Here is a 26,076-nt window from a genome sequence, read left to right as displayed (position 1 = left end):
TTTAGGCAGGAAGAGCAGAAGAATTCCTACTGAATTTGAAAGGCTGTCTTTTGATTTTTTTGCAGATCTTCTTGACTATGTCTGTTGATCAGCTTCAGGCCATGTCTTAACATATAGTTATGCTGCCGTGCGTATGCCTTGACTGAAATGTTTTTATGTTAAAAACATTTTAACATGTTAGTTTTCATCGGAAGTGATATTTCCATGACACAGAGAAGTTAGGCTGGGTTTTTGTTTTGTTGTCTTTTAATGGAATACTGTTTTTTAGATACCATCTTATTTTATACACCAGACACAAAACACCAAGGACTGATTTCTCTATTACATGGAGGGTGCCTTTGTCACACAACAGAGCTAAGGTGCCCTACGAGGCTAACCTCTTGCACTCTTTTCTGTATCCTTTTGGATGCACGTTATCACTTCCTGCTGGATACAGATTAGTTTTAACAACATGTGCGGAGACTTCCACAAAGTGCCAGAAGGAAACACTTCAGAAACAGAGCAATACCAGGGATATTTTAGCTTTTCTGGAGGTGATCACTGAAGCATGAGGGAATGTTCAGGGACACCTAACATCTGCCAGAGGAGGAAAGAACCGGTAATACTCTGAGGGGAATGTCTTGGAGGGGAAGAGCAGGTAAGCCATCAAAGGGGTTTTCTTGCAAATGCTTTTTCAGAATCCCAAAACAAGAATGAAAAATTCCCAGCTTTTTTGTCCCTTTTCCCATGAAATGCTTTGACTTACATCTTTTATTACTTAGGCATTTTCATTGTCTTTTTAAAAAGTGCTTTAAATACAGATGTGTGAAGTCAGTTTATAGCACCCAAAATCACCTCTTAATTGCTTGCTTCTTCAATTGCTTTACTCAAAATAAAACTGCAAATTTTCCTCAAAATAAAATAGAAGTATCTCTGGGAACTATTCAGAAGGCCATGGTTTTTGGAGAAGAAAAAGTTTCACCTTTTCACACAGGTTCATTTTTTTAAGGTGTAATCCACAAAATTTGACTTACAAAACTCAAATCTCCCTTGACAGGCAGGGGGAAAACAGAGTGGGGTTTTTTTTGGGGGGGGGGGGGGAGGGGCGTTGTGGTTGTGGTTGCCAAGAAAGCAGAAAGCTTTTTCATTAATAAGACAAGTGTCAGAGTGTTTTAACACCTAGCTCACTGAACAGGAAGAGTTGGTCCAAAGAAAAGACTGATATTGCCAGAGTCTCTGAACTCCAGGGGTTATGACTCTAACACTTCAATAGCAGAGATTTGCACCTAGAAAGAGAGCACATCTTCTTGCTTAGGAAGAAGACTCTGAAGGGCATTTATGGTCAGATCCAGTCAACTTAGAGGTACAGAGCCAAACTGTCCATTGCCCTGTACAGTTTTTTATACCATGCAAAGCTACATCAGATGGTACAAAGTGACTGTATTGAGGGCAGGAGATGAGAGGCTGACTAGTAGTCTGCAGGATAAATTTTGGGCATTGGGAAAGTTTGTAGACAATTAAATTAATGAAATGAGAGGTTCCTTGCCTAAGTTTCAGTGTTATTATTATGTAGCCATCTTGAAATACTTCCTGAACTGTAGCTCAGGAGGTATGTTTCTCAGCACTAGTATCTTTCAATTCTGTTTCAAGTGGCAATCTGACCAAACACTTCAGTGTATCAGCACCTGGTCATTAGTAACTCTCCTGTTCTCACACCATCCATGTGAAATAAGTAAAGATAATTATGGTAATTTCCTGGATAATGAAATTCAAGGCAGAGAGAGAGAAGACTCAGAGTTATCCAACCTAACTGAAGGTCTCAAGCTTGGGGTGTCTTCTCCCTATGCTCCCTCTGTAAAGGAGAGGCAAACAGGAGAGGCAGTAGTTCCTAAGGGCACACCTTGGATTTGTTTTGGTTTTCGCAGCTCCACCCATTTCTTCAGTCTCTCTTTCATGGCAGCAAGATCTTATCTGGCTTGGTCTGGACCTGGCTGGCCATTCCTGGAATTGCCAAATTTATTTTTGTCTACATTGTCTTGATCTGGGTCAAAGCCTGTCTCTTGTGGGTTGTAAAGAAGTACATAGTCCTATCTTAGGAACTTCAATTAGAAATGACCTGTGTGATTTGGTCAAGTTCCATCAAGAAGTCTGGTAGAGCAAAGACTTGAATAATGTAATCACCAGTCCCTGACCAAGGCTGTAATCACTGGACCATCTTTCATCTCTCATTTGTGCTGTTATTCATCCCTTCTTGCTTACATATTTCCCTGCCTCTGAAGACATCTGCTAAATCTCTTTAAGGCTTGTGCACACACATACACAGAGGTAAAATATTAAATGGGATATAAATGACTGCAAAAGCTTCTGGGAGCAATTGTTTTGATTAATTGCTTTATTGCTTGTGGTTCATGCATTATAGAAAGCATAGAAAGTGTGTAAATCATAATATGTAGATCAAATGCAGGGGGATTTGCTAGCTTTGTTTTACTAAGAATTTGTATGCATTAAGCTCTGGTGTAGTTTTGAATGGTTTTGTTTTATCTGAACTACTTTTGTACTTTAGCTCTAAATCCAGAATGTTGTCATGAAATCATTGCAGGTTGTATCAATGAAAATATGGTGTGGGAGTTTTTTTGGAAGAAGATAAATCATCAAACTTAATCCCAAATGCCCAGAAATCGCTGGAGAGACTTCCACTAAGTTTAGGGGACTTTAGTTCACTTCTCTAAGAACTCTACAAGCACCCTGAGCAGAGAACCTTCCTGCCTCAAATGGCACCAGCTATATGAGAAAGAAAAACAAGAATGTAAAAAAGTAAAGCAAAACACTTGAAAAGTGATGCTAGCTGTGAAATAAGAATATCTTGAATTCTTCAGTTCTTGGAAGATGAAGCTCATTAAAAAAAGCAATTCTATTTTTAATGAGAAAAGGAAATTGGTAGTGCAATCTATTTTCAGATGAAATGCAGTACTACCATTTTCCTTCTTGTTTTCTCTTGCTCAACAGCTTGTCCACCAGGAACATACAAGCCTGAAGGTTCACCAGGTGGAGTCAGCACTTGCATCTCATGTCCCAGTGAAAATCATACTTCTCCACCAGGAAGTACCTCCATTGAGGACTGTACATGCCAGGAGGGATATCGTGCTGTAGGACAAACCTGTGAAGGTAAGTGTTTCTATCGAGGAACAGAAAAGTCCTGAAATACTTTACAGTGCTTGGACAATTATTTGGTTTTGCATTGTGAAGGAGATGTCAAGCTGCATGCAAGATTCTCCATGTCATTCCAAAACAACAAAAGTGCCAAGATGCAACCTGAGTTGGAAATGAAAACTGCTTTCCTTAAGTAGCCTAGTGCACGCCAACTGGCATCACAGCTGTGTTGTTGTTGTTTAATTATTTAGTTGTTCACTGTCCTGAACTGAAGCCCCCTGAAAATGGTTACTTTGTCCAGAACGTCTGCAACAATTACTTTAATGCTGCCTGTGGAATCCGATGTAAAGCAGGATTTGATCTCGTGGGAAGCAGCATCCGTCTTTGTCAACCAAATGGCCAGTGGTCTGGTTCGGAGGCTACATGCAGAGGTATGGATGTTGTGCATTTGAAGAAGTCATTTTCAGTTGGGTTAGTTATTCACAATGGTTTACTTTGCTCATTACTTAGTTGTGCAGATCTGACCCCATTAGCCCTTAAGCGAAAGAATGTTCCAAAGGTAATCCTCCACCACACTCATTTTTGTTTTTCTCCTTCCTTCTTAGGAAAGAGGAAGCATGTATAATAGAAAATGTAAAGCAATATTTACCAGAGAGTCAGTCTTTTGCAAGCGAGTCTTCACTGCCCTTTTTTACACCTCTCTCCACATCATTTTTATAGATTTTGTATCTGCATTATGTAAAGCTGGTGAAAATACAAAGTGGAGTCAAAAATATACCAAGACCTTGCAGTGTGGGTGTTTTAGAATATCCATCAGTCTCTTGGCATAGATGTGTATTGACATTTGGAGACATTAAGCATGAAAGAATCCATCCTGCTTTTTTACAGTTCTTGGGTTTATTATGCAAAATTAAAGGAGGAAATTTGGGGCATCAAGCATAGGTTTCAAAAGAATTTGAGTGCAGGTTCACTGGGGTATAACAAGCAGTATCCTAGAAATTTTCTGTAAGGGAATGTCAGCTGGAAAAGGAAGACAAGGGAAAGAGCACCCTGGAAAGTATTCTTTTCTTTCTGGAGCTCTTACAAGTACATAGGAACGCTATTTTGCCTTTCTAACTCTTGCGTTTACGTGGGGTTTGGTTCTTGATGGGTTAGAGGGCGATCTGCATCGCCATCCTGTTCTGCCTGAAGAGGAACCAAAAAAACAAACAGCAGCTGCTCAGCTTCTCAACAGCCACAGTTTGTAGTTCAACCTGTTTAACTTAAGTTGCACATGCTTGACATCAGTATGCTGTCCTAGAAACTAGTAGATAAGAAGCCATCAGCTCCTGCTGCAAGTCTTGTCCTGGCCATGATTTCAGGGAAACAGGCAGTAAGAGGTATTAGCACGTTAAGCCTCTACAGCAAACACTACAGCCCATAGAAAAAAAGGAAATCATGATGTGAAAGAAGGGATCTGAGCTAGAGATCGGCTTCTGAGGGCATTCTTATGTAGCAGCAGCAGCATTCTTATTTTCACTCTTTGCTTACTTTTCAAGTCTCCGCCTCAGACAATCCTGGAGAATTTATTCTTCCTTTATATCTTCCATTCACCCAGAAAGAGGCAGGAAGGAGAAGTTTGCAATAAAAAATAAATTGCTGGACAGTTGCTTGAGGGAGGGAGAAGCTAGATTTAGGCAGGTTGACTTTTCAGAAAACAAAACATAGCCCGAAAGTGTATGCTACTTTAGGTAGATTGGGATGCTGAGAGAAAGCATACATCTGTCAAAGCTTCTCTTACACAATAGCCTCCAGCACAAAAAGTCTGGAGAAAGCTGCAGTCAAGCACAAAGAAAGCGTCCTTCACCTTCACTGCTTGTAGAAAGAAGTGGAAGATTATAATACTTGGAAAACTTTTTGAAGCATCTAAAAGTCTTCAGCTTGCTGGGTGTTGGTGCTTGGAAAAGCACTATAATCTTTCTTAAACAGGGAATTTGTCTGGAAAGTGGAGGAAAATAAAATTCTGCCTCATGGTATTATCTTGATGTTGTGTTAATTTCCTTTGAAGCACTGAAAGGATATCGTTTTACTTTTCTCCTGTCACTCTCCATCATGCTGAAGTCTTCCAATTAAAATATAATAATTATTAAAAAATCCTACCCTTGCATGTGCTGGATCTGCTATTCTCCATTCATCCCTATAGACTATGAAAGGGAGCAAGATCAAAGGCACAGTTTATAGCTGTCTTGTTAATCCCAGGAGTATTTTATCACATAAATTAGGAAGGGACGTGGAAGGATTCTAATCCCTCCGTGCTGCTTTGGATTTTGACATTAAACACTCCTCAATTGCTTTGATAGCTAAAATCTGCAATGGTATTGGAAAGTGATTACTGCAGTCATGTCTTGCAATCAACTGTGACCCATGAAAAAAGCCCTACAGAGTGCGTATTTAATCCAGAAAAACATATTAGGAGAAAACTCAAAAGCTGGCAGAACATAATGTTGTTGTTCTGGTTTTTTTAACTGACTTTATGGAAATGTTTCTTGGTCATGTAAAGTGCCAAATTGACAAGAGGATGATTTTGTGTCTAAGGCATGAGACCATGAGCAGGATAACATGGGCTCAATTCCAGATTTCTGCCGGAGATATATTGCAGGGAACTAGCACGAGTTCTTAGACAGTCACCTCCTCATCTTTAAAATGGGGATGGCAGCATTGCCTGACTTCCTGGGTTTATGATGATGGCTCCATTAATTCCTGGGTTTATGATGATGGCTCAGGCATTTTCTGGACTTTATCTTTGCATTTGGTACACCCAGCACCGCTGCCAGCTTCACAAGGAGTTTTGGCTATAGAGAGAATGTGGGATTGGGGGGATCAGGCTGTTCAGCTTTCTTTGAGTAAGCTTGGTGGGAGGATAGAAAAAGGGGAGAGAGAAATGAGAAAATCAGGTTTCAAGTTTGTCAAGTTTTGGATTGGCATATTGTCCAGATCCATTTTATTCCAAAACACCGCATCCATGAGGGCTGAAAGAAATAGTGTCTGTTCATTTTAGCTACCAAAGATCTCTAAAAGGGATCAGGAGATAGATCTTGTACCCTCTGGAGTCTCTGTTGCCCAAGCAAACCCTTACAGGCAATAGATTCAAGAAGGAAATCAAGAAGGAAAACAGCATTTTTCCCCTCCTGCATAAAACACAGGCACTTTCCACCTCTTGCCTTAGGGATACAGGGTGAATGGTAATACGTTACAGCCATATACTGGAGTCTGAAGCACTGGGGAGGCAGGAGCACTGCAGCTGTACATTCCTTCCAGAAGAGATGATTAGACTTATGAGAGGGTACAGAGGGGTGTCTTCTGCCATCTTTAAAGGCGCATAACAGTGTTCTTAATTCATTCAGGCTCCCACAATAATGTTCTTAGAATTTGGTGGTTTTTCAAAGCTCTTTGCTCCCTTTTCCACAGATTTGGTGTTAAAGCACTCCGTAGAAATCATAAAAGAGAAAGCCTATTCTCCTCTACACAAAATATGTGTGATTCAGCTGTAAAATGTCTGTGTTGTTCCTGTATTGCAGTTAAAATGCAGTGGATTAGAAAGTTGCTTTTATTCTCAAAATAGCACTGGTAAGATGGAAGTTTCAGGATCTTTGTTGCACTTTTAAATGCACTTTCTAGAGTATGCCTAAGTACGAGCCTGCATGAGAGGAACAGTATTTTCAAACTATGAACATGGAACATCTGTAATACAAAGATGTATCAGGTGCATCTGAGTGGCTTTCTCTTTTCTTTCCTATCCAATATACCTAGGTTTTGCTGGAGATCTTTTTTTTTCCACCCAGGTGCCTTTATAACTATTTCCAGAAAAAGCTAATTATTTAATAAGTTTTTTAAAAAACTTTGAGGAGCTTGCAGTTATTGTCATTTGTTCAAGTCAGTTTCATTTGAAGGAGACTCAGGATATCTGCACATGTATTAGTTTGAGGGAGTCTCAAATCTCAGCTCTCATCAGTATGCACAGTAAACAACTACAGGGAAGAAGAGAGAAAGTTGCCAAATTGCCTTGCTTTTGAGTGCATTTGGAAAGAAGCTAGTGGTTTGTCTCCTACCCAGTGGCAGGGAGGATGGGTCAGTTGGTGAAATCAACTTTCTAAACCACGCTAGAGAAGTCACTGAGATCTCTGGAGTCATACATCATTAGGGCTTGGCCCCTGCCTGCAAGGTCAATAGAAGATGTGGAAAACAATCTCTAGAGACAGCAGTTCAGGGAGCTGCAGCCTTCTTGATTTTATTCTTGTGTAGTCACACTGTTTGCCCTTGTATGTCTTTCTCCTCCTAATAACTTTTGAACACACTGAACAATATCAACCAGCTTTGATTGAGAAAATGCATCTACACATTTGGGCTTGCTGTCGTGCATATAGTATCTAGCTAGTCATTAGGTGCGTACAGCTTAGCCATTTGACACAGGTGGATCCAATGGCCTGGCACTGTATATTTAGCTCAGAGTCTTATTGAAATGGTAGCAAGGGGATAAATGCCAGAGCTGAGGGTACCGCCTGAAGAGGAAGAGGACTGGAGGTAATGCAAAGGAACATATACATGAGAGAGGAGCTTAAGGTTATGACACTGGGACAAAAACCATAAATCTAGGCTTATTAGTGCCTCTACTTGATTCTTTTTGCTGCTATTCTGCTGTTTTGGGACCAATCTTAATTATAATGTAGTGTAGAGTTGTGTTAAGTCTCAGCATCAGGATTCAGTAAACAAAATAAGAAGACAATCTGAGGATCACCCGGGTATGTCCCACTTCCCTTTCCCAACACATACTCCTTGACATCATGTTGCTTGCAGTGTCTGTGAGACCTGGGAGGAGAGAGGCTTCTTGCTGAGCAGCAGCTTGGACTCCATGTGCCGGAAGCCCCACAACTGAGGGGATCTGTTTTGTCTCAGCAGCAACCTAAACTCTTCCATTTCTTCTGTTATGGTCCTGTTGTGTATGACTGTCTTGTCGTCTTCCTTCTTTCTCTGTCTTTCTCAGACGATGATGAATGTCCTGTGTTCTGCTGTGCATAGTCCCACACATGCCTGTGTCTATATTAACAAATTTAGGCATACTTGAAAAATGTTCCCAAGCACTGGCACACAGTCATCTGCTCTATTCAGCTGTTAGCCTCATCCCTGGCAAGCACTGGGCCCATGCCAACTTGCAGGTTAGAAGTGTCCCAAAAAACTCCCAGGCATGGTGAGGAGTTAGAAACCCACACTTATATTGGAGCTTAGGTGCACTGAAAACCGTGTGCCTAACCTCATACATGCTGCGTAGGACTGCGTTTCAGGAAAAATAAGGCATCAGCCCTTTGAAAAAATTAGCTGGGCAGCCAAAATCCCCTCTCCCCAAATCTGTACAATCTAGTATACAGATCAGTCCCTGCCTCACTCCTGAAAATCTGGGCAAACTTCTGTAACTCCCTGGGTTTTCAGAGCTGCAGAGTGAACAGGCTTGTTTTTCCCATTTGCAGTTCGAACATGTCCCAAACTTCGGGATCCTGAGAACGGACACATTAATTGTTCAACATCGGACATCTCCTATAAGACAGTGTGTTTTGTGGCCTGCAATGAGGGCTATGAGCTAGAAGGAAACACCAAGCTGACCTGCCAGGGAAACTCACAGTGGGATTCAAAGGAGCCAAAGTGTGTGGGTAGGTATCTAATCACACTACATTTGTTCACGTCTGAGTGTGGCCTTTACCGGCATGCTGTCAGGCCTGAGAAACTATCCCTATTTTAATATCTGGTGGACTAAGGTAAGAATGAGTATGCGTCTGTGGATGTTGTAACAGGTCTCACAAGTTGGTGAGGAGCAAAGGAATTAGTAAATGGAGAAGGTGTCCAGATTATGGTTGAAATCCAGCACAAATAGCTGATAACCAAAAGGTTGGTCTCATCTGCTGGCTTGCTACATGTTGTAGCAAACAAGGCCTGCACTACAGATTAAATATCAACAACCAGAGGGCTGAGTCTCTTAAAGGCAGAGAGGATCTCCAGCCAAAGACTAGTGTCTGTTAGCCAGGCACTGCGGGTGCCGAGTGGAGCTGTGGCTTTGTCACTTGCGCTGAACTCCCAGCAAGAGGTAAGAGTTGAGAGACTTTGGGGACGAAACACCTCTCACGCAGATTTCAGAGTTCATACTTACTGTGCAGTAATAAGTAAGCAGGTACTGCTGGTTCTGACTCTGTCTGTTATGGGGAGAAATAAAGGACTGCAGACTGCAGGACTATCTGGCAGGTACTAAATTCGCTTAAAAAGGTGAGAGGAAGAAATACAGTTAAAAACTCTCTGAGGACAGGCTGTAAGAAAGAATTCATGAGTTTCCAGTAAATGTGATGTCAGTAGGTGAATTTGACTGGACCTTTGACTATTTGTACTGTTTAACCCCAAGATTAAAAATGAGGAGTTTGGGTGAAACAAGACTAAATTTCTAACTGCAGATATATGCTCTAAAATGAGGAAAATAATCCACAAGTATTAATTTATCAGGACAGTTCATTAAGAGATCCTAATCTTTCTTCTGTTGAAGACAGTGAGAAAAAACTTCAATTAACTTCAAAAGGAAAGGGACCCTGAAATCCCACTAGAAGATTATAATTGGAAGATTTACTGTAATAATCAGTAGAATTCATCCGTCCTAGCTTAACATTTTGATTATTAAAATCCAGCTTCATTCTGTATCAAAAGATTTCTTCATACCCTGCAGTATTGCTTCCATTCCTAGATTACCCATGGCAGCCTTATTTTTGCTGAGTCTGAAAATCCAGTACAAAAGTTAGTTTTGGTTGTCCCAAGAGGAAAAGTATGTACTGGAAAAATCTGTGCTAATTCTTGTCATGACTGCTGTCCAGAACAAGCTTGCCTAAATTCCTGGTCCTGACAGATGTGTGGAGTTTCATTCATGGAAAGATGCAAGCCAGAAGAGTCTCTCATAGCATGCCCCCCCAAAAACGTATCCTTTGTACTCTTTTTCAGAATGTTTATTATTATCATGGAGTTACTCCCTATTTATTTCTAGACTTAATAATTTCTCCCATTTATTTCTAGACTGAACAGTTTCTAACTATTATCTATCATCTGCTAGATGAAAGAAAGCAGAAATCCTTCCATATTTAGATATTCATAACTGATGATGTACTTGTTTCCTACCCCTCTGTTAGAAAAATGAAGTGGGTTTCGGTTCAGTCTCCTGCCTGAGACAGATTCTTGGGATGTCAGGGTACTCCGTGAGCTTTTTTTCTGAACTCTTTCCAGTTTGAGTGGACTTCGGTGTAAGGTTTACCATTTTTAAAAGTTATCTCACTGACTCTGTACTATAACCATCTATAACCGTAGCTGATGCTGTATCATAACATAGTCTGGATTGTTTACATTTACTTCTGTAAGGTCTGTTGTCATATGCATGTTTTTACAGAGAGAATGGAAGTTAATTCAAGTTTGTCTGTTATGTGTATTTCTAATTTAGATATTTTTCGATTGAAGATGGTATTTGCAATGAGGTACTTTTGAGTAGGTTACATTATGTTATAGGCTATGCTTAAAAACAATGTATCTTGTATAAAAGAAAGACTTTGTCATTTGTCCAAGTTGGAAAAAAAAATCCACAATTATATTCTTTGGTTTCTTTCCCCAATGTATTTCAGTAGTGAAAGTTTAATAGCCGGAACTTTTAAATTACAGAATTTTGCAAAGTATTGTTCTCCTTGCTTTATTCAAGGGTTAGCGAAGAAGGGTAAGAATGCATATGGCATCAAGTATATTGATGCCATCTAGTGTTGAAAGAATTAATATTCCACAGTTACAATTGTGGTTGGCCAGTTATTTTCCCTGAACCTCTGTGGTCATTAAGGGGTTGAGTGAAAGAGGCATGATTTGCTTGGCAGTCTTTTTTTTAATTACTACGTTCAAATTCATCTTGATGAATTATAATATACTGCTGTAGTTCATCACAGGCAGTTGCAGACAAAAGCAGAGTATTGTTTCCTCTATCTCTATTAATTTCCTATCTGTAGGACTAATATCATGGGTATCACTCTGCTCCTCATGAAATCCAGACTTTCTGGGCCACTTTTATCAGCTTCTGTAATGAGAACAGATAAAAGAATCAAACAGCACCATTACAACTTATTTCTGGTAAAGATCTGTCTCACTGAGAGGAGATTTTCTAGAACTGGAACTGCCAAAGGATATCCTGAATGTTTGTTGGATGATTCAGGATTGTGCCATACTAGGATTTTGCTGGCTTAGTTGGAAGCATTCCAGCCAGGAGGATAGTTACCATTTCCCCACAACTGCAATTTTCTTTTTTTTAATGCTTACACCTTTCACATCCATTCCCCTAATTGTTCTCTCTCTGACTGATACACGTCTTAGTGGCTTTAGCTTTTCTTTTAGAATATTCTTTCAACCATTCTCTGATCTTTCTGCCATTTGTCAGTTTCATTCCTGTGGCGAACGACCAAAGGTTAGGTTTTTTTCTGATGGATTAGTTCTACATTTCATAGCCAACATGGTCTCTGCCTGAAGTGAACAAATGTGTTAACACTTACGGTCTTTGCAGCCTATTGAAATGAATTGCAGTTATTAATTGTTTAGCCTGTAAACGCATTTTCAGTATTGAGAGTTTAGAGGGCAGGAAATACTTAAAATGCTTAGACTCTTTAAATTTTTTTCATGTAGAAGAGCCAGCTTTCAATGACTTGCTGCATATTTTGAGAGAGGAGAGGAAAGAGATATGAAGTGTTCTGAATGTGAATCACTTCTGTGTCATTAAACCATTGCTAAGGGATGAACAGAGGAACCCTCTGTAGCTGAATCGGGTTGCCCTTGGTGGGTCCCTTGTGTTAAGACCAGTATGTTTTCTCCATTGACTACCTAAAGAGTTAGAGTTCTTCTCATTTGTTACACAGGGTGAAGCATTTTTCTTCCATGTTTGCTTATTACCTATTGTAAGATACATTACTGGAAGTATGTTAACTGCACTCAATGCCTCTTTTTGCCCTGCTTGTCAGTGTTTCCATGTTTGCAGTAAAAATAACATTCCTTGCTTTGCGTGGTAAAAACAGCAGCTCAAAAATAGAACAAAGCTTTTGTGAAAATTGAGCCCATTTTCCTACATTATATTTTTGGAAGTTTACACTTTGAGGTAAATATTCTTCAGAATTTGCAACGAATCCTAATAATGAAATATTTTAAAACTTTGATTTTAATCCTGTAAGCAACTATTAGCCCTTCCTAGGTCTGCAGGGAAGGTCCTGCTTCTCTGCTGCCATTTGTAATTTCCTTGAGTCTGTGCATCTGGATTTGAATATAGTCACGAGCAAGCCTAATCTCGTTCATTTTGAAGTGAAGTAGGCAAATTCAGATGCCATTTCCCTAATCTCAGCTGAGCTCCTGGCAGGGTGTTCTTGTCCTTCTTTCATTATTATTTCATCAGATAATGTAAAAGCTGTAGATGGCAACAAATACAAGACTATTGCTCTACAAGACTATGATCTCCTGCTACAAAGATCTGGTTTCTGCAAAAGGCAAGAGGATGCAGCTACAAAGCAATAAGGAAAGCAAATTAATACATCTGGTGTCCTGTAGTTTTTGCAAGTCCTCATTTATTTATTTTTCACATTTGTTTTTTAAATGGACTCTCTCTAACAATAAAGTGAAGGAAGCCTGAAGCAGTCAGTATTGTCCAAATATCATTGGTAAAAACAGGAAGAATCAAACTGTGTTAATCTATGTCAGCCAATTATTGAAGCAATTAGAAGTCAGATATTAACTCACTAAGTGAAAGGAGTAGCGGAACACTCGGAATTGTTTTCATCTCATGATCAAGACTGACAACCACATCTTTCACATATATCTGTGCATAAGAATAGATGTCTTATATTGTGATAAAAAGCTTGTTAAGGTCAGTGAAATGATTCTTACTGAGAGAGATGGAGTAGAATGTAGTGGAGCCACACCAAAATGTGGTGTTTCTATCCCAGTGAAAAGCACGAGCAAGAAAATAAAAGACCTGGTATACCGGGTGCTGTTTAATTCAATCAGCACTGAAGTACAAAGCATTAGCAGAGTTTCTAGCGTTTTGAAGCACTTGCAGAGCATGCAGACTCTTTTAAAACGTGTGTATATTTTATGTTCCTCTGCGTTGCCATGTGACTTTATTTGCAGTTTGGTTTAAATGGAGGCTTTCATGTATGTCAGTTGATAACACTATACTGCTTTCTTGTAGAAGTGCGTTGCCCCATCTTCCAGAAACCTGCAGGTGTAACAGTGCTCCCTCCCAGCTGTGGGCTGGAGCCAGCTGTTTCTGGGACTGTGTGCCAGTTGAGCTGTCCCCAGGGATTCATCTTGTCTGGAGCTAAAGAAGAACTGAGGTGCATTTCATTTGGGAGATGGAGTGCAAACATCCAGGAGGCTCTATGTAAAGGTAGAGACCAGCACAAAATCATTTCTATGTACACTTATGTGCAGGATTGAAGGGAAGGATGTAACAAAGGACAGAATGAGGACAGATCTGAACTGGGGAAAGCTCTATATAAGCGGTCTGTTAAAAGTGTAGGTTGTGCCATTATAGCTTGGCTGTCAGGTTACTTGTAGTTTGTAATAAGTATGTGGAGCTCAAAGGGTTGCTTGAGAGCAGTCTTACAGTGTTCATCATGAGCTGTCTCTCCTCGCATCCATCTCGTACCCCTCTTGTTGGGAAGCTGCCTGCTTAAAGGCCTAATGTGAAGATAAGTTGGAAATTTCAAAGTAAAAGTGAAAAGCCCTTAGCTTAAAAATGGTCAAAGTGGAAACCATACTCCTAGTAATAAAACAACAATAATACTATTACTGGTTTATCACAGGTTTATGTGACTCCTGTAGTCAAGCAGATCTGTAAACGCTGTGTAAACCCTGGCTGGTATACACACTATAGAGGGATGTTTCTTTTCAGTTGACTCTGAGTTGACTATGGCTGTTTACCCGCTCTGAGTAACAGCACACGAGAGTTCAAGCCAGAATTGAGTGTCAGAACTGCACGGAGTATGTGGATGGACAGAAAATGGCTATGTGCATGCGAATATGGTTCTATCATGTTTGCCCACCTCTTCTAGAAATGTTGGATTATTTGTTCTCTTACACACATACACGCTGAGTTGGAAGGAGTTTGACTTGGGATTGTAGGAGAATACAAGTAAAGTGCGGACTGCCCGAGAGCTACTACTCGCCTCTTCATGAACCATTGTGCTGGTAGAAATGTTGCTTCCATGCAGAACAAAGGCCCTCACAGGCTGCATAAAAGAGCAGTACAGAGAAAAAGTTAGGACAGTCATCATGCCAAATCAGTACGGAAATTGAGGTGGGAACTGTTTCTCTGTAATGGCCAGGAAGATTTTATCCCTCTCTTTAAACATATAATTCCCCACAGTGTGATGTACCACATTGTTGTTCTGAATCTTTTGTGTAAACCTGTGCCAAACCACAGTTTTTAATATTTGATGGGATCCCAGCACAAGGCTACTGGCTGAAGGGTTTGGATTGAGATAAAGCAGCATGGCTTGGGATCAAGCTTTTAGATATTACCACTGCATAAAACCCTAAAATAAGAGGCACCAAGAATCTCTGAAGGTTATGCTCCCCCAGTAAAGATGAGAGCACTTGTGTTTCAATTGCTTTAATTCTTGTTACTGTCTCTCTTTGTTTTGCTGCCAAAATATTTGGCCAGGTCAAAACAGCCATTTTCTTTATGACTTTTCTATTAGTCTTTCTTCAGAATTCACTTTTAAATGGAATTTGCCCCAGCAAAAGGCTGTGGTCAAGGGAGTGTGAATCATAACTGGTAGTTATTTGAAAGACTGCATTTCTAATAAAGTTTTCATCAGAATGAGTTCAGAGGAAGGCAAAACCACTTGTATTTATTGTTTAGTGCTCTTAATTATGGGGCTTTAATTGCCTGAGTTATGTCTTTGCTAGAACTATTTAGCAATAAAAATATAAGCAGTATCAGTCCGGAGTTGTTTTAAAGCCTCCTGGGCATATATGAGTTCAGAGCTGGATGCTGTTGTCCTTGTCTCATGAGTCTAGAGACCATTTATCAAACAACACTGCAGCAATAAAATAACCTGACCACAAATGTTTTGAGAGGCCCTCTGCCAGGGAAATAATAAAGTACTTCAAGTTTGTCAGAGAAACTTGAGGCTTAAATGTGGCTGGCAGTGTTCCCAATATTATACCAGCAGTCCTTTAAAACCATCCAGCATTGTCACATATGTGGCTAGAAGATCCCATTTGCCATGCATAGCACCTTGCAGCAGGAGTTTCTTTAAGGAACATTTCCAGGAACTGGTGCCAGAAACGTTTCTGCTGTTTCTTTTCAAGCCAGTTCTACACCATCCTCCCAAGAATGTGAGAGTCACTACTGTCTTGCTCATCGTACATATGTCATGTCACAAATACTCTTTTTTTAAGTCATTGATGATCAGAAATAAGTGTATATGTCATGCATGTATTTTGGGAAGTGAAAGGACAGAGAAATCATTCCTTTTTAATGAGTAGATGTGTCTAACGAATGGATGAATAATAAGAGAAACCAAGCTATCATTCTGTCTTATTTATTCTTTGCCTTATGGTTGCATGTAGAGACAAGAGTCTCATTATGCTAAAGCATGTACAAAAACACAGCAAAAAGCAGTCCCTTCCCCAGGAGAATTTACTATTTATGTATGAGCAAGCAGGCAAGAATTAAAAGAGGCAGAGGCAGGAAGTATGTAAATAATAATAATAATAATAATAATAAGTAAGTCCAATCAGCACAAAAAAGAGTGGTTTTAACAAGTTGCAGTCTAACTATTATAGAGATTTGATTGCTACAATCCCACATATAAAACTAGTTTGTCGTTTTCTGTGTCAGATATTGAAGCTCCTCAGATCCGCTGTCCAGAAAATATTGAGACTAAGACTCTGGAACATCAGAATTCTGCTAATATCAGCTGGCAGGTCCCAACAGCTGAAGATAACTCTGGAGATGAGGCAAGTTAAAATCTACATTTGACTGGATGCAGTCTTTTGCTAGCATTCTTTTGCTAGCTATTTAGAATTAATTTTCTGAACCACCAGAATTTCTTTTTCTGATAAGCAGAAGTAAAAGAAAGATCTGCTGAAAACTTTGTATCTTGAGAATTCAGCATTTTTTTTCTCAGTTAAGGTTATGCAGTCACAGGACACTGCATGGTGTTTAAGTGGATAAAATCTCATACGGTTAATTTATGTGGTCAAAAGAAAGAATGTGCCCTTGTTTATAAGATGGAGACAGCGATTTTAAAAATGAGCTCTTAGAATGTGAAGGAGTTTAATAAACTGCTCTCATAAGGAAGTAAACCAGTTCATTAATCTAAAAGGCTAACAAGAGCATGCTGTGATAAGTAAAAACTTGATTCAGCTTTCTGAGTGAGAGGGGAAAATCCCATTTTCTTATGCCATGCAAGATTCAGACGTGGGCCTTTGGCTGCAACGCGTGTCAGAGGTCTGGGAATGGAGTTGTAAGCAGACTTTGCTCCAGAGCTGTTTCATGAAGAGTAACATCCTCTGCAGGCTCGGACATGATCAAATTACAGCGACTGCATGCATTGTCATGAGTCAGCAGAGGAGCAGCGACTGTGTGCATGCTCTTAATCTGTTGCAAACACAGGAGTTTTTGCGCTTGGAAGCTGTGAGCTGTCACAGTAAAAGAGGTTTAAGTTAATGCATTTTTTGTTACAGTACAGCCACGATCAGCTACTATAGCTCTGCTGACACAGGATCATTCATTAAGCTGTAGAAACGGAGTAGCTTAGCTCTCAGTTATAGCTGGTTTGAAGAAAAGCATAGTTCTCAGATAAAGTACTTTGCTCATGTGGAGCCAATTCTTTAAAAGAGAGGTGCCTTTACACAGCTCTAGCCCATGTGAAGGAGCCATGGAGAGCATCTCAGTGTCATTTATTCCAAATAAAGGACTCCTTTGTACTGCCAGGGTCGTTTGAAGCATTTGCAGTCCGTTAAGTCATAAATATGTGAAGATTAAAAATGGGTGTGTTAAGTCCTTGTAGCCCACAACCATCTGCCCCACACATCTGCTAGGACTACTGCCTCTGCAGCTGGAGATGTGAACTGCAGATGAAGCATGTCCCGAGCCAGCACAGTTTGCAATTCAGTGTATTGAGGCAGACAGGAGTCACCCTCAGGTTGTCCTAATGCACAAGGCTGTGATTTGCAGCAGGACAAGGTCCAGCTCCTGAGCCAGTAAATGCCTCTTGATGTCAAAAAGGCAGTGTCGGGAAGGGGAGCAAGGCAGCCTCCTGCAGAGTCTGCCTTCGTTACGTAAAGGGGCTGTCTGCGTCCAAGTATGAACAGAGTTAACATTAAACAATACTGTTTAGTGTCCATTTCTTGAGATACCTGAGTGTTGTGATTACTAACCACGTTTGTTTTTTAAGTAACAAGTGTCTTCCTGTAAAAGGTCTCAGTTCATGTTACCCCAGCTTTCATACCACCGTATCTTCTCCCGATCGGCGAAGCTGCTATTACTTACACAGCCGTTGATAAGTCAGGCAATGAGGCAAGCTGTACATTCAGTGTCAAGGTTATTGGTAAGTTAAATATCTGCTGCTAAAAATCAGTGGGAAAGAGTCTGTCATTGTGCAGAAAAAGACTATGAATCACTGTGGCTTTTATGTGTGCATGTATAAGCCCAGGAATAATATCATCTCCTAAAATGCTTTGCTGATCTTGGGCCACAGTTTGCATCGTGGCAGCATCACTGCTGCCAGATGCTCTGTCTGGGTTGGGTTTTGTTGTGTTCTTCATTCTGTATCTCAAGATTTCTCCCCCTATTGGTAAATTAATGCTTTGTTATGTTGTAAGTTAATTTTTTATTGTGTTCATCATACACATCTTTTTTTTTCCTTCTTGAAAGACTCCATACCAGCAAAAAACTTTACAGGTTCTTGCATGTTCCTGATGCAAATCATTGTTCAAATGTTTATATCAGACACTTGTCATTCAGCAGTCCTGTGAGCAAAGGCTGGCTCTGTAGAACGCAAACAGAATGCAGAAAGCAGGAGTTCAGCTGAAGAATTTGCCTTGTCTTATTTTTTTTTTCCTACCAGTTGAAGCAGTTTACTCACAAGTGTGCACTTAACTTTATTTTATCTCCTGATGTGAACTTAAACGACTGTTTAAATGACTTCTTCTGATCATGGATTTTACCTGAGCATGACTGCAGTTCAGTGAGCTAATTTCATGCCATCCCTTCAAATCCTATAGATGCAGAACCTCCTGTAATCGACAGATGCAGATCCCCACCCCCTGTGCAGGCATTGGAGAAAGAGTACCCAGCCACATGGGAAGAACCTCAGTTTTCAGACAACTCAGGTGAGATAACGCACCCCAAAGCACGCACACAACACTGGGAGGCTGGGGAGCTGCAACCGGCTTACCCATGATGCCTTGGCATTCAGGATTTTTTTTTTCACTTATTTATTTTTAGGCACACACTGTTTGGAAGACATGCTGCCATTTCCTTCTCCACTTGCCAAGCTTGAGCACAGGCAATCCTCTTTTGCTGATTTTGTGTTCAGTGTCAGTAGGAAGAGTTGCTGTAAGCTAGGCCAGAAAAACCTTCTTATTGGTATTTTAGGTTGTCTTTTAACTCTTCTAGGTGCTGTACTGACTATTAGTAGAAGTCATGCACCTGGAGATCTTTTCCCCAAAGGAGAGACAACAGTTCAATACATAGCTATGGACCCTTCTGGCAATAATAGGACATGTGAGATCCACATTGTCATCAAAGGTTTGTTATCCTGATTTTTTTCTGTCTGCTAGCACAGATCCATTACACATAAGCCATAGTATAACACTGGTACTACAGATCAGTATCCTCAAACCAGCAAGAGTGTATGGCTTTGTTATAACTGAATATGACAAAGGATGCAACCCTACTACAGTTTTTCGTTCAGTCTACACTTTTTTATTTAGTTATTCACATTTTATATGGGAGTAACTTGAAGGCGGTAGGGATATTTTTTAAAATCAGTAAATTATCTAAGACTGAAGCAGCACAGCAGTGAACTGGGTCCTGTGAATTCAACTAAGTGTAAAAGCACTGAAGTTAGTATTCATCAAGCAGTAAAACCTTTGGTAGTGGATCCATTTGTTTTTCGGTAACAAATACAGTGTGAAATGGATTAGCAGATGTTGTTGAAGTCTCACATCAAATCTGTAGAATTTGTAGTTAGAAAGTAGAATTTCCATCGAAAGATTTTTGTAATCACCTGCAAATTTTCTAGCAGGTATTATAACACTTTTTAGACTTTAGAAGCCATCTGTACCTATAGATATATTCATGTATTTGTATTGCTGGCATAGACACTTCTTTCCTCCTGTTATCAAATTCACTTTCTTCTCTAAAGGCCAGCTATTTGGCAGATGAAGAACTAAGGATGAAAATTCCACTTTAATTCTGCCCTCTAGTGCTTATGTTGCACATCTATATAAAAAAAATCTGCTAGTGAATAGAAAATTTAAAATCATGCAAACTGGAGTTTTGGTTATAGGTTCACAAAAAGGTAGCTTGCAGATGGCTGTCCTAATTTCTGAATTTTTTGTAAAACTTAACAGGAAAAAGCCCATTCTTAGGATTGGCATTATTTCAAATTCTAGACCACCTCATATTTTTTGTGGTCTCAGTGCTTGGGGCATAAAATTTTCAAATGTTCAAATTCTTCGCAATGGTCCCATAACCCATACTTTCTAACTGAGGCCATACAGTACTAAGATAATTCTGACTTCTTAGGTATCCCGATCAAATCCATGTGTTGTTGCAACAGTGCAGAATGAATAATGCTTAGTTTCAGAATTTAGTATGTAATATGGTTTAATATAATTCACTCATGAAAGTTTGCATAAAAGATATAGTTTAGTGTTTTGTATTATTTTACTGCATACATAAGCGTACCTTTGAAAAAATACAGAAAGATTTAAGTCTTGCATTTTCAATTTTGTTATTTTTAATTTTTGTAAAGTTTCTCATATATATCACAAATTGAGTCTTTGTTTCTGGATTTCAAATTGCAGAGTTCAAAAAGAATTTGGTACTAGCCTAATTCTGCTTTTATGGAAACCACAAGTAGTAGTCACACAGACTTCCAGTAGAAGTAGAATCAGATTGATACTTGGTGCTTTTGGAAATCTTATCTGCAGTTTTCCTGTGTACGTACCTGTTTTGCTACAATCATCCATATATAAAATCTCTGTATTTTGCACAGGTTCCCCTTGTGAAATCTCCTTTGAGCCTGTGAATGGCGATTTTACATGCACATCAGATGAAGCAGGTGTTAATTGCACATTACGCTGCGCAGAGGGTTATAGCTTTTCAGAAGGATCAAGTGAAAACTACTATTGTGCTTACAAGGATGGTGTCTGGAAGCCACCTTATTCTCCAGAGTGGCCTGACTGCTCTTGTAAGTCTTATTATAGGCTTTGTTTTGCGAAATGAATCTGAGGCTCAAGCAGCGTGTCTAAGGAGGAAGTAAATGAAAGTATTTTAGGAATTAGGACGGCTGTTTAACGATAATAAATCTCCTCTATCTTCTGCCTCTAAATTGTTAGAAATATTGCAAAAGAATGCCTAAAAGTCCCTAAATGTATTATTTCAGATGCTGTCTAAAATATAAAAACAGTAGTAAATTTGAATCCTGGAATTCACAAGACAGCAAAGATGCCAAAGTTAACAAATTTTGCCTGTTCTTAGCATTTGAAATAGTTTGTCTGTTGACAACACTAACAATGCCATTTCAGCAGGAATTTCAACAGCTTTTGCAAATTGTCAATGCAAATGCTGTAATAACCTACCTGCTTACCACCCAATCAGAAGCTCTAATGTATTTTCTCATTTGCAATAAGCATATACAAAACCTCAGCTGTGGACTTTCTCAGCTCTGGTGGCATTTTAAATCCAAATACGAATATAAGAGCTGCAGATGAAGCCAGTCTTGGCACTGTGTTGTGTCCACTTTCATCAGAGTAGATTCCTTGGTTTCAGCAAACAAGAGCAATATTTCAGCTATAAGTCAAGAAGAGTTATTTTTCAGACCTACCTGTCAACTCAAAATCCCTAATTTGGATTCTTAAACTTTAACTTGCTTAAATTCTGAGTGAGAGTTTTTCCACATTTAGCCAAACAGTATTAGTAATAGCATTTTAATATCTGTTGCTTCTCTCTCTGTCCAAAGTGTGGAGGTTGATATTATGCCTGTTCACAGGTTTCTCCCATTAAGAAAATGCCAGGATAGGTCAATGACTGACATCTTTAGTCTCTAGCAGCTTTCACATTGAAATATTCAGCAGTGTTGTGAAAGTTTCGTGGTTGTTGCGGGGTATTCTGCGTGCTGTCATGTTCAGCCCTGGGAATCTGAACTGCTCATTTAAAGACAAGGCTTCTCAGTTTAGTGTAATCTAGTTTCAGGCAGTCCTCTGAAACTATTATTTGACCAATACAAATTTTTCTCCATTTTTCAGTAAATCGTTTTGCAAACCATGGGTTCAAATCCTTTGAGATGCTCTATAAAGCAACACGATGTGATGACAACAGTCTTCTAAATAGCTTTGCTGATGCATTCCAGAGTGCACTTGGTAAAATGGTAGGTTAGTAAATAGCCCTTCTTTTTACTACTTCCCTCCCGACCCAAGATGTACCCAATTGTTACTTCTCCAAGCTAACTAATTGCTTACAGGGAAAATAGCACAGAAATTTGAAACTGAAGAACTGGTTCCAATTAGCCTACTTAGGATAGGCTGCAAGTAGCTTGAAGACCTGACTTACAGATTTTCAGTAGGCTTCCAAAGATACCTGTGCATGTTTGAAAAACCCAGTCTGTTGTCCCTTAAACTCAATGTTACTTTCGAAAGTTGGATATGGTGCCAAAATATACTTTATATAGAATATATATGGCATACCTGTATAATTAAATATGTATATATAAAAATATATGTATTCCACATTTGATACCTGAGTCCAGGCACTTAAATCCAATGGCTGTGATTTAAGTAATTTGTTCAGTGTTCTCAGATTTCTCAAATTTCTAAGTGCTCCCTGTTACCAAAAAGAGCTGTACGGCCCTGAACATGAAGGCGTAGCCTGTTCCCTTTCTGCAGGATCTTTTCCTTTCTACCTCAGTACCACAGTCTCCCCTCCTAATCCACAATTATATCCTCAGCCACAGAGCAGAAGCAGCAGGACTTTGAGGGGTGGGCTAAGGAATTGACAGTCCAGGCCTACTCCAGAAGCCAGTCCATTGCTCCAGAAGAGAACACTGGGCAAGTACCGATTCTGGAGGACGAAAGAAAGATCCGTGTGCTAAAAGCTCCACCACTAACTCAAAAGCATTATTAACACATACAGCTAATGGACAAACTGCTGCAGCATTGGAATCCACATAGATGACAATAGCACTGTTCAAATGGTTCACAGCCTACATAACCCTTCCAGGTGATCTGTGGTACTAGGGCCTAAACATCTGTCACTCTCTTGTCTTGCTTCAGGTTTATTGTCTTCCAATAGGAAAATCTTGGTTTTATTTCTATTCTTTTCTCCAGTGCTTAGAGCATTGGAATCAGAAAGCAAGATAGAAGGTAAAGTGCTTGATAACCAGCCCAACCAGTTACATCAAAATGCAACAGTCTGGGAAAAGAGTCATGAAGACTGTTTTGAATATGCCCAGTCCTGCACCTAAGAACTTGGAATTCTAGCAAAGATCTGAAGAGAGGAAAGGAATTGGCAAGAGCCACCTCTCTAATGAAAAAGTGATATGGAGAAAGCAAGGAAATTCAGAAACACATCTCAGAGCCCACCCTGCTTGAAACCTTTCTGGAAAGGGAAACATGGATTTGATCAAAAAAAAAATCATTTATGCTTTCATCTATTCTTACAGAGCCTCCACTGCCTTTGTGGAGGGAAGAAATCACCAGTACCAAGAAGGTTTCTGTAAAGTTTTCTGTTCAGTGTTTTCCAAGCTCATTCTGCCAGAGAGCAGCAAGGGTCAGCTACTCCCTAAGGGCCAGGGAAGCTGGGAGCCAAGGAGGACATCACAGCCAGCAGGGCACAGGCCTCACCAGCCAGGGCCCAGTCCCACAGCACCTAAGCAAGGCTAAAACAGAGATCACAGCAAGGTTCAGCCAAGAACTGAGATTACCAATCAAGTTCATCAGGTTTAGACAGGTCCAAAGTCAAACTGAGAAGTCAAACTGCATGTCAAGGTCTTGATCAGTGGGGTCTATAGCCAGGCACCAGCATGGCTGTAGCTGAACTAGAGATTCACACTCCTCCAACAGCAACCTAAGACCCTGACATGAGCTTAAATGGGCCCATGGGCAGAGGTTGTGGGGAAGACCTCAGGTGAGGCTGCTGAGGGCCATTAAGGCCTATTAGTGCCCTCAGGCCATGACATATTCTAGGCAGGTCACTCTGGAAATTAGCAATGAGAATGGGCAGGCATGCATGGCCCAAATTACTGCAACTTTCCACTGTCTGAACTCTTTGTCACTAAGATAGAGAGTCACGCTTCCCTCCAATGCATTGTTCACATGGTTGGAAATACTTTTTTGCTTTTGTAGCCTGTTTCAGGAGAGGCTCTTTCAAGGTTTTACAAGTATTTCAGAGTTACAGCCTTCATGCAGTGGAGTTGTATGCCACTGCTGTTATCCCAAACTGGGAAACGAGCAACAGGAAGTTAAGTAAACTGCATGTAGGTATCCAGAAATGCTCTGGTAGAGCCACCACCACCACCTAGTTTCCTCAGCAGCTGATTGTGTAGCCTGTTCAAAAGATTGTCCTTCTCCTCAGATGACTTCCTTCGTCTTCTGACATCTCTTGAAGGAATGTATGAGTTCCTCCCAGCGGTAGGGAGGAGGTAGATATGAAGAAATAAGGTTTGAAATCTAGAAACATACTAACAGTGTTGCTGTAACCCTGAGAGAATTACAGGTTACGTGCCCAGGAAAAAAAGATGTTTTCAGAGCTTTAGAAGGTTTTTTTCAGTCAGGGATGGCTATGTGGTTTTGTTTTTTAATGTTATTCTTCTTTCTGTTTAAAGGTTCCATCATTCTGTAATGATGTTGATGATATTGACTGCAGATTGGAAGACCAGACACATAAACATTGCTTAGAATATAATTACGATTACGAAAATGGATTTGCCATTGGTAATTACTGATTGTGTAGATTGTTAGCCATCCAGGCTTAATGTGGTTTAATTGCTTTTGTTCTGAAGTACTGCACTCTGTTGTGTGGAATATTTAAAGAAAAGAATTATAGAACTCTTAGTATAATAAGAAATTAAAAAATAAGTTTGATAACAGTATTATGAAACTGTTTATCTGTTTTTGATGCTGCTTCCTGTATAGCACATGTGTAGAGGAAAAGTTTACTGAGGTGCCTCATAATGGAGGCGAAAAAAACAGAAAACTCCAACACAGACCAGCTTGGTTAGCCTTCCAGAAAGGAACTTTTAAAAAACATACAGTTTCAAACCAATATACTCAAAAAGAACAATGGATGATTCTGGAGAGCATCAGGACAAAAGGGAACCCTAACCACATAAAGCTAAAAGAGCTTAAGTTTGCCCATTAGCTGTGAAATGACTTTCTGTATGCAGGGACAGTTTTTTTACAGGATTCAGACCATGGTTATATCCAAATGAAAGCTGTGCCACTCTTCATGATTGTTCCCACTTTGCTTTATGCCAAGTACATTGTCATTTTCAGCCCATTTTCAAGCCTGTTAGTGTCCATGTTGTACAGCTGTTGTGGTTGGCACCTCTGAGTCCTTTGAGGGTGCTTAGAGCAGAAAGACTAAGAACACATTAAAACAGAAAATGAACTTGCATCACCTATCTTGGTGGGAGGCATTTGGCAGAGCAACCTCAGTATGCTTACTTTGCCGCAGGGTTGTGGGTCTTGTGGGGGTTCATAATGGGATTACTTTGCTACAGCTTCCTTCTTATTCTCACCTTCCAGACATGTGTCACTGAGCTTGATGAGAGGACATTTGTTTGTAATCAAACACAGGGGACTGCAAATTCCAATTGTCCTCAGGTGAAGGGTGATTTTTAATGACAGCTGGAACTAATTTCAAAAGTCATCTAAAACAGTGAAAAGAGTGTTGATAAAAGGATATGTAGGGCTCTGTTCTCTTTTGGTTCATGTCAACTTCTTTTCAGAATAACCTTATTGCTTTTTCTGGAGCTTCCTGTGATTTACCTCAAGAAGGGTGAAGATCAGAACTCTCAGCTCATAAGAGACTAGTTTAGAAGATTAGTTATGGAATAATTACACAGTATTAACATCGGAGCTGTGGGGTTAAGTTACCTCAGTTTTGCTGTAAACTAAGGATAATCTAGATGACCATTTGCTAGTAATAGGCAGAATTCTTTTATACCTTCACATTTTCAAAAAAAAAAAAAAAAAAAAGCTAGATTAATGAAATAAACTGTGTGCCTCTAATTTCAGTCATTATGAAAAGACAGATTATGTACAGAAACAGATGTTTAAGCAAGACAAGCTAGTTGAATGCACACTGTAGATAATGACATCAGGACATTATACTGGAGGTGAATTTAACCCACTATGTGTGACAGTAAATGCCTGTCTGAGGGGCTGAATGTGTAAGGTGATGCTGCCATCCTCTGCTGAGAGGTCAGGCAGGTGCAACCCTTCCAAGAGGTATGAGAAAGAGGTGTAATGAATACGCATGGTATAAGCCATGCTAGCCAAAGTTAAGCAGGAAGAAGAAGAGAGAGCTGTATGGAATGCTTGTAGAAGATGGTACTGGCAGTAGACGGCCCATGTGAAGACTGAGCAGGAAGAGAACTGCTACTTTTATTGGAAATTTATTTTATAACTTTTACA

General features: G+C 39.9%; 1 protein-coding gene across 1 annotated transcript in view; it reads left to right on the top strand.

Annotated features, from left to right (window-relative positions):
- Nucleotides 1-26,076, top strand: part of SVEP1 (sushi, von Willebrand factor type A, EGF and pentraxin domain containing 1) — a 131,038-nt gene that overhangs the window by 44,631 nt on the left and 60,331 nt on the right. Inside the window, exons 4-14 of the mRNA XM_064502286.1 lie at nucleotides 2,986-3,144; nucleotides 3,381-3,560; nucleotides 8,631-8,810; nucleotides 13,388-13,585; nucleotides 16,049-16,167; nucleotides 17,633-17,762; nucleotides 18,439-18,546; nucleotides 18,833-18,964; nucleotides 20,439-20,633; nucleotides 21,691-21,812; nucleotides 24,264-24,372. Coding sequence (XP_064358356.1) covers nucleotides 2,986-3,144; nucleotides 3,381-3,560; nucleotides 8,631-8,810; nucleotides 13,388-13,585; nucleotides 16,049-16,167; nucleotides 17,633-17,762; nucleotides 18,439-18,546; nucleotides 18,833-18,964; nucleotides 20,439-20,633; nucleotides 21,691-21,812; nucleotides 24,264-24,372 — 1,632 coding nt within the window. The remainder of the gene's footprint in view (nucleotides 1-2,985; nucleotides 3,145-3,380; nucleotides 3,561-8,630; nucleotides 8,811-13,387; nucleotides 13,586-16,048; nucleotides 16,168-17,632; nucleotides 17,763-18,438; nucleotides 18,547-18,832; nucleotides 18,965-20,438; nucleotides 20,634-21,690; nucleotides 21,813-24,263; nucleotides 24,373-26,076) is intronic.

Source organism: Dromaius novaehollandiae, chromosome Z (assembly GCF_036370855.1).
Source record: "Dromaius novaehollandiae isolate bDroNov1 chromosome Z, bDroNov1.hap1, whole genome shotgun sequence".
Taxonomy (NCBI): domain Eukaryota; kingdom Metazoa; phylum Chordata; class Aves; order Casuariiformes; family Dromaiidae; genus Dromaius; species Dromaius novaehollandiae.
This window is presented reverse-complemented; position numbering and strand designations above follow the sequence as displayed.